This window comes from Lagopus leucura, unplaced genomic scaffold, assembly GCF_019238085.1.
Source record: "Lagopus leucura isolate 7727_CA_CO unplaced genomic scaffold, USGS_WTPT01 27-3_obj-0_obj, whole genome shotgun sequence".
NCBI classification, from domain to species: Eukaryota; Metazoa; Chordata; class Aves; order Galliformes; family Phasianidae; genus Lagopus; species Lagopus leucura.
In genome coordinates, this window is record NW_024969384.1 from 4,450 (window position 1) to 13,224 (window position 8,775).

Consider the following 8,775-nt stretch of genomic DNA (forward strand, 5'->3'; position numbering starts at 1 on the left):
ACTTTGTAAACTGAAAGGTTCTGTACTTGCAAGTATTGATCACGCTGCATTATGTGTGCTTTCATTTAGCTATATTTGTTTGTCTAGACATTCAGCAATAATAGTGAGTATTTTCCCTGAACCATCATGAATTCATTTAGATAGACAGCGACGGGAAGGTTTTGGACCGAGCAAAAGGGAAGGAAGAGTCTAGCCAACATGCTAGCAAATGCAGAGGGGATTTGCTGTCCTAAACACAAGGGCTGCATCTGGCAGCTCCTGCAGCAGAGAGCCAGGCTGCTGGGCAGGAGCACGCTTTCTTTTTTAAGAAAAACACTATTTCCTACCCTGAAAAGACACTGATTTAAGGAGTGTCTGTTTTTCATTCCTTTTCTTGTCTGCACTTTTGGGTTGTCATCTCTCTGAGACGCAACCCAACTCCTCCGACCTCCTCTTGGATGCAGGTGCCAGCACCTCATCTCCAGCAGCACAATCTGGATGGCTCCTAGGGGCTGAGGGACACCAGGCAAAGTACTGAGACCCCAACCTGGGGGTCTGCACAGAACCCAGCCTCGGAGCGGGGCTTGGGAATGAAGCCCAGCCAGCACAACTGCCCTTCCCTTCAGACTCCAGAGAAAAGCAGAATTCAAAGAGATCTAAGAAAACAGGCAGAAACAAAGGATGCATAATTTAAAGATGGTTTTCCACATTGCAACAGCTCTGACAAAAAATATTGATACTAAGAAGCAATTTACTTTGGGCTGTATTGTGCCATTGATTTCGGGGCAGAACTCCCCATTAAAATCAATGATTCTGAAATGTTCAATGTGGTTCTAAAAAATCAATGGGGAGTTTTGCTTAAAAATCAATGATATAATATGGCCCTTTGTCAATAATTTTTCTGTGTTCCCATTTCCAAATATTTGCAGCTGTTTCCACGCTTCCTTCTTTCTCCACACCCTGCGCTTCTACGCAACTCAGTGGCGATGGCCATGCCTTGGGACTGGCACTAACACCTCTGCCCTGAGAGCAGAACCCCAGGACTGCCTCACGATCCTCTGCCTTGGGCCTTGCATCACAACTGGGAGCAACCTACAGGAGTGCCCCATTTGCCCTACTAAGGGGGGTGGAGCAAAGCCCATGCACATAAAAGCTTCCCATTCTGGTGTCCTCAACAACGTAGGTGCACTCGGTGGTGCAGCCACACATGCTGGAGTCCATGCAACTTCTCTGATCTCAACAGAGAATCACAGAATCGCAGGGGTTGGAAGGAGATCATAACATCACAGAATCATAGAATGGTTTGGGTTGGAAGGAACCTTTAAGATCACGTAGTTCCAACCTTCTGCTACAGGCAGAGACACCTCCCACCACACCAGGTTGCTCACAGCCCCATCCAGCCTGGCCTTGAGCGTTTCCAGGGATGGGGCATTCACAACCTCCTTGGGCAACCTGTTCCAGTGTCTCACCACCTTCACAGTAAAGAATTTCTTCCTAAAATGTAGTCTGAATCTACCCTCTTCCAGTTTAAAGCCATTGCCCCTTGTCCTATCACTGCCTGTCCTTGTAAAAAGTCCCTCTCTGGCTTTCTCACAGGCCCCTCGATCCAGTTCAACCCCCAGGAAAAAATGGCTGGGGACAGCACCACCAGGAGAACACAGATTCATGAGCTAGCCTCCCTAGCCTTATTGAGATTAGGAAAAAAGTTTACTTTAAAGAAAAAAAAAAAAAAAAAGAAAAACTGAAGAACAATCTTGGAGCAATTTTTGGTTTCAGCATGTAATTTTTAATGATTATCTTCCAACACGGGTGCTCTAGAGCAGTCATTTTGAATGGACAGAAGATAAGTGCTGTCAGGACAGACGGACGGATGGACACCCTTACGTCTACATTAAAGTTGTTGTACCATGTAAACAACACACAGCAGCCAAGCGCCACTCAGAGCCAAAAAACTGTACAGAGTGCATCAGCATCCACATTCAAGCAAATATAATGATAACTGTCCATATTTCTATAATTTGCTAATAGAGATGATCACTCCCTGCATAAAATTGATAGCCTGCCTTCTAACAAAAACACCTGCCATTAAGAAGGGGTCCCAGACCACAGCCTCTCTGTCCCCAGGACTCCCTTCTGCACACTGCCATAAACTGCAAAGCGATCCGGGACTTAGCCAGCATGCATCTGCAGTACAGCTCAACGGCAAATTGCACTGGAAATGATTAATCACTGTACATCATTAACAACTGGCACAGAACCTTCCCTTCCCCGTGCAGTTTCTGCTTTTGGGTGTGTTCCGGCACCCAGGGAACGATGTCTGGCAGGGATGGGTGCTCTGAACACAGATAATCAACAGCAATATTAGCAATAAAGCACATGGCACCGCACGGCACAGCTCTGGCATTGCTGCACAGCGACGTCTCCATGAGGACGTTTGCCACAAGTCATGCTCTGCTGCATGAGCAGTGACGAGCACAGGCAGTGGGGCAAGCCAGAAGTGCCTGAGGTCTCACGTGGGACTGTGCTCTGGGAAGGGAACTTTGCAGCCATCAGCATCCTGAGCAGCGTGCCTGAAGGTGTGGGCGCCAGGCTGGCGGTGCCAAAGAGCATCCGAGCCCCCTCGCAGCTCCGATGCCAAAGTAAAAGCCAGAAAATAAATAAAACAAGGAAGTACAGGGCGTTTTCAAAATGGCTTTAAAAATTCTCATATTTACAGGCAGTGCAGAGGGATGAGGTTTCCCTCCCTGCTGGAATACACCCAATTTGGTCGCGTGCCAGGTGCAGCCACTTATCCCCCAAAGCGTGGGTGCTGTGCACTAAAATGTGCACTGTTAAGGTATGGTTTTGAATTGCCTTTTGCATCGTCTTTCCATGAATAGTCAGTTCTCAGCATCATACAGAGTAATATAAAAATGTTAAAATACTTTGAAGCATACTCGTTTTAATAAGAAAAAACAGTTGCTTTACAGATTCCTTTATCCTGAGACAACATGGCCAAGATTCTCAAATACAAGAAACCCTATGATTTGTCCTTTTTGCAACCAGCCTGACCTTCAAAGGTATCTAGAGAGCTCCATCTCCTCAAACATCTGTTCTTGACCAGAACACGAGACCACCTATTCAGCTGTCTGACCATGAACTCGGTGATGTAAACTGGGACCCTGAAAATCATATCTCCTGCTCTCCACATACCCACTGTGCTTACTTCCCTCTCGAGGCCATTTCTCAGAAACTGGGCTGCCCTGACCTCACTCCATCTCCCCCTCGGGCTGGTGGGGGGACATTTTCCTGTACAGTTAACTGGGCTGGGAATCACTCACCCCCCCCCCCCCCCCCCTGCAGTATACAGCACTGACACACACAGGGGGCTGGGGAACCAAGTACAAGCCATATTTTGACCTTCTCCATTGTTGTTCTTAAAAAAATGTTAAATTCAGTAAGTACGAAAATATGCAAGCAGTGGAAATGGAGTTCCACACTGAGGAACTTGTAAATGACAATGAGCTGGGGCTCGGGGTGGCTCTACCAATTGGCCACGGCAAATCCATGTATGCTGAGCAACTCACAGCAACATGTACGAGAAAAGCAATGCCTTATGAAAGCAGAGTTCCTAATCCTAATCTGGAAGGAACAACCGAAATAAAATGTTTACAGGCATGTAGTGGGATGCTGAAATATGAAAAGATTTTAAAACATATTTCATAGCATATATATAAAAGCAAAATACTTCAGCTTCACTGTACTGCTGCTTGAATAGCATCCACAGAATTTGATAAGTGCTTCCGCATTTTCTGCGTTGCTAAATGTGCTGAGACCCTTTGATGAACAATGGCAAGGGTGATTGAAAAGCATCTGCATATTATGGAAAATATTTTAGGGTGGATTTTTTTTTTTTTTTTTTTTTTTTTTTAGAATTGTATCTGAAGAGCATTTAACTCAGATTTGGGCACTTTTTTAGACAATCATTTGGCACTTCAAGATTTAGGTTCTTAGGCACAATGCGACAAGGTCAGTTTGGCCAGTCCTTCACCGTGCATCCTGTAGAGCAGCTGGAACTCTGCAGGCAGCTGGTGGGACTCTTGCCACTTGGTGGTGAACTTGGTTCCTTTCTTGTCGTAGTAGTGGTACGGGAGGTCCTCCCTTGTGTTGGGATCAAACCCGAAGGGCCAGAATCCATACAAGTGAATCTCTTCACATATGGCAGAAGCAAGGGTATACATGAGAATACCTGTGCTCAGCCGTTTGGGTGACAAGTGTTTGTTTTTCCAGTATCTGTGAAAAAAAAAAAACAAAGGCAAATTACTATAGGATACAAGTAACATCGTGGGCCTGTTGTAAGAAAAAATATGATTACAGTATGGAGACCACCAAAAATGCCATAGCATGGAGAGCATCAGTGTTCACAGCTGATAACTGGAGTAAGGCAAGGATTGCTGTTCAGGTCAGTCTGTAAAGAAGAGAAATGCCTAAACATTCTCTTTCAAGGTCTGCTTTTGGTTTTTCACCCGGAAAAACAGTGCCTTATCCAGAAAAGCAAATCCCTTGACTCCTGGTGAAGTGTATTTTCTAAAGAGGTGGCAATGTTACCCATACATGAATTACAATAGATTTGCCTAGATCACTCTGCAGATGTCTGCTGGCACCCTATTTGCTAGCTGAGAGCAAGTTCTTCTGTAAGTGGTTCTTTTCTTATGCAGAATCTCACTCAACTCCTCCGCACTCCTTCTGCCTCTGCGGAAGCCGCTGTGGGAACAGTTGAACAGTCCCATGATGGCTCAGACCCTGGAGCACTTACTGAAGCAATGACAGAACTGCATGAGCTCTGAAAGCAAACAGCGCCAGGTCCTGACTGGCCAGGGAGTTAAGGCAAGACTAGGAAAACAAAAACCATTGGGTTCACACAGGGAGAAATACGTGTTTTGACAAGCTAAATGCAAGAAAAAAATACACACCTGTTAACATGCTGCATTATATTTCCTGGCCAAGCCAACTGGACCTTTAGTTGGCCTCGATGCTCAACAAAGAAGTCAACCAGTGTTCTAGTGACCGTTGCTGACGTGTGGAAGAAGAAAGCAGGGATCCAAAGAATCGCCCCATCAAGCTTTTTTAAGCTTAGAAAGAAGTTGTTGCGATCCTGAATGGTCAAGAGATTGTTGTAATACTTCTCCAGGATGCTGGGGTTGAAGGTTGTGAGATTGGTTTTCCTTCCAACATCTTTTTGGAATGCCTCAGTTGGAGCAAAATTGCAGCGAAAAACGAAATCAGACTTATCTATTTCTTGCCCACACTGACTCCCAGTCAGGATTCCACTGTTTCCAACCACAGCACAAACGTTGTAATGTTTATTTAAGATCGGTGACACATCTGGAAGCAGTGATCTGAAGTTATTGCTTATGGAAAAAACATACTTATGGCTGGAATAATCATAATGCATCAGCTGTCCAATCCGAACACTATTCTTGGTCAAAGAAAAATTTTTTATGACATCGACATGCTGAAGGATTTCTTGTCTAAAATAAAATAGAAAAGGAAAAGAAAAAAAAAGAAAACATTGAGATGTATTTCCCCTTTGTCTGTGTTAGAGACTTGTTTCCAGATAGACTTAAGTTTTCCTTTCTAAAATGTTATATAGCCGTTTACTGAGCAATGCAGTGCAACAGAATTAAAATCAATATAAACAGATAGCAATGAGGGAGCTCTCAGTACTGGACCATGGATCTATGGTAATGATGGACACTGTGTTTGCCATAAGATATCTGAAGCAAAACCAAGAAGTCCAGAATATCCCATTGAATTAACAGTAATATAGCTGATTTCTTAAATGCAAATATTCCTTCTGTGTTCATCAAGAAGCTTTTAGTCATGGAACAAGTGACAGTCACTGTCTCCCTTTATGTAAACATAGGTCCTTAATGTCTTATTAGACCAAACATGCTGATGTTTTTGCAAAGGTTATTCAGAATACTTAAAAAAAAACAAACAAACAAACAAAAAAAAAACAAGCAGAACTAACCTTGCTCAGGAATTTCCCCAGCAGAGCATAAAATTAGAAAACCAATACCACTTTATTTGCTCATGTTTATGGAAAACAACCTTTCTTCCAACTCACATCCTCCAGTATCTAAGCATTAATGGAGTCCCATTGGGTCCCCTAATTATGGGTTATGGATGACAGACAAATGCAGCAGCAGATCCTGAGGCATTAGCTCATACCAACAGCAGGGTGACAGTTATTTATTAAGGATGAGGTGGTGGTGCCAGGAATGAGGCCATACTGATGAGTGGCCACTGTTGCACCAGCTAGGGAGACCCCAAAGGAAGGATGGAGCAGGCAAGGTGCCATCTCATCTCAATGGCCTGCAGCTGCTGATGGGCTCCTGAAATGGGACATGTGGGCAGAGACATAATGCTCCCTCTAAAATGGCAAGCATTCATCAATATGAAACCAAGATGTTGTAGTCCAAGATGGTTGTAGTCATCTTAAATGGCTAAAGGATTTCTGTTTCTTTCACGACTTTACTGCTGTATATAAACATACTGCAGTAAAGCCATTAAATAAAAGAGGCAGGGCAGGCATCACATCGTAGTGAAGAAAATAAAAATCCATCTTGTTTCACATTAAGCTTTGAGGAAGCTTAAGGAAACATGAAGGTCTCTGCATTGCCACAATGCAATGTGGCCATGAACCTGTGAACAGCAAGCAGAAGTCAATGTGCAGTGAAGACATTTCAGGGTAGTCTGGGCTCTTGGTGTCCCCACTGAATTGCCTTCTGCCCAATCCACAGCCAGAGTGGAGCTGGAAGCCACACTGTACTTAGTCAGAATTGCTGGACATGTTTTGCCCTCCATACGCATAGCACTTCATGGCTGCTACAGTCTGATTCGTTTTGAGTTTTAATCAACCAGCTATTTATCTTGAAGGAATGACAATTTCTCCTGCACTCTGAGAAACTGGGTCACGTTCCGTTTGGTAAAAGGATGTGTGCTGCAGCTTGGTGTTCTGCTCTGAATTAATCAGTTCTTCCAAGATAGCTGTTACCATCTTGGGAAATGCTCTGATTCAGCCTTTGTCTCTCACTGTTGGCAAATTACTCAGAATCCAGAGTATTTAGCAGTCCCTAATTGTATTTTCTCAAATATTCAGGGGGAGGGGACAACTCTTGGGAAGATGATGACAGGGGGACAAGTGGGAAGAGCTGCACGCTCACCTCTGCTGTGCGAACGCTGTCCGGTTAAATACCCACTTGGACGGCTTCTCCTGCAGCTCCTGGCCCAGCGAATTTGTAATGGGGACGAACGAGGGATCGAGGAACTTCAGCGCGAACTGGGACCTAAACGTGTGCGCACAGACTCACATGGACACGGAAACACACAAACACGGACACACGGACACACGAACACGGACACACGAACACGGACACACACACAGGCCGCGCGCGGTCTCCAGCTCAGAAAGACCGGCGTCAGCACCACGGACAGCGTCGGAGGAGACGCGCCGCTCCCCGCGGGCCGAGCCGAACCGAACCGGGCTGCGCTGAGCTATGCAGGGCTGAGCCAAGCCGTGCCGAGCCGTGCCGTGCCGTGCCCACTTTACAGCAGCCCCTAAGCACCGAGGTTCTCACGCCCGGCCCGGGGGTCCCGCGGAACTGGGGCCGCCCGCTTCCCGCAGGCCGCCGAGTGCTGGGAGCAGCGCGGTGAGAGAGGAGCCATCGCCGGGGCCGCGGGGCCTTCCGGGGGCTTTCCCACCGAGCGCTTTAGGGCTTTCCCAGTGCCGGTCCAAGAGCGGGTGGGGGCGGCCCCCTGCCCCCGCGTCGTGCCGGGCCGTGGCGGCCATCCGGAGCCGCGCCCTCACCTGAATCCCGCGTGGAACATGTACATGCGGGGCCCCCCCCGGGCCGGCGGCGCGGGGCGCGCCGAAGATGTTGTCCTTCTTGAGCGAGACGTAGCTGATGAGAGAGAGGATGAGCAGCGCGATGCTGAGCATCACCAGACCCAGCACGCTGGCCACCCGCACCATCTTGCAGCTCCTCATGCCGGGAGGCGGCCCCGCGGCTGGGCGTGTGCGGCGGGGCTGCCGCGGGGCTGCATGCGGGGGCGGCGGGCGCGGAGGCGGAGGGGACGGGGACGGGGCCGACACCGCCGGCAGCCGGCAAGAAAATGGAGGGAGCGGGCGGCGGCGCGCTGAAATGGCAGCCGGCAACCGTCCCCCCCCCCTCCTCGTGTCCCGGCCCCGGCGGCCCCGGCAGCGCCGCCGAGCACCCCCCCCGGCAGGCACGGCGCACGCCCGGCAGACCCGGGGACGTTCCCCGGTGCGCCTTTCCCGGTACCGGTTTCCTTCCCAGCGGCCTCAGGTTGCAACCCCAAAACGGTCCTGAGGTTCCTCGCGGTGTCCCCAGACAGTCCCAAGGACTCCGCAGCGGGACAGCCCGAGGGTGCAGACGGAGCTCGGCACCCCGTTTATCTCTACATCCCAGCACTATCTGCAGACCTCATCTGGGTTCCCATTCCTTGCTCTGGGCTATGAGTGATCAGTGGGTCACGGGTAATGAATGGGTGGTGGGCAATGACACCTGGAGGCATTATGGTGTCCCCAGCCCTGTGGTGTCCCCGTGGTAGGGAGGGTCTGAGCGCTGCCACGGAGCTTTTTCCTGTGTCACAGTCTGCTTTTGGTGATGCCGGACCCCCTCACAGACCCCTTGTTGTGTAAAAACACGGTGCTTGATGCTATCCAAAGGCCATGATGCTATCCAAAGAGCCCTAGCTGCAATTAAACTGCCTCATAAATCTCACAGCGAC

General features: G+C 48.4%; 1 protein-coding gene across 1 annotated transcript; it reads right to left on the reverse strand.

Moving 5' to 3' along the window:
• Nucleotides 1-3,964: 3,964 nt before the first annotated feature.
• Nucleotides 3,965-8,026, reverse strand: ST8SIA3 (ST8 alpha-N-acetyl-neuraminide alpha-2,8-sialyltransferase 3). Its single transcript, XM_042895044.1, is given in 5 exon segments — nucleotides 3,965-4,251; nucleotides 4,932-5,489; nucleotides 7,188-7,310; nucleotides 7,832-7,869; nucleotides 7,871-8,026. Coding segments are annotated over 5 exon segments (1,143 nt in total). The 5' UTR covers nucleotides 8,012-8,026; the 3' UTR covers nucleotides 3,965-3,968.
• Between the last annotated feature and the right edge of the window lie 749 nt (nucleotides 8,027-8,775).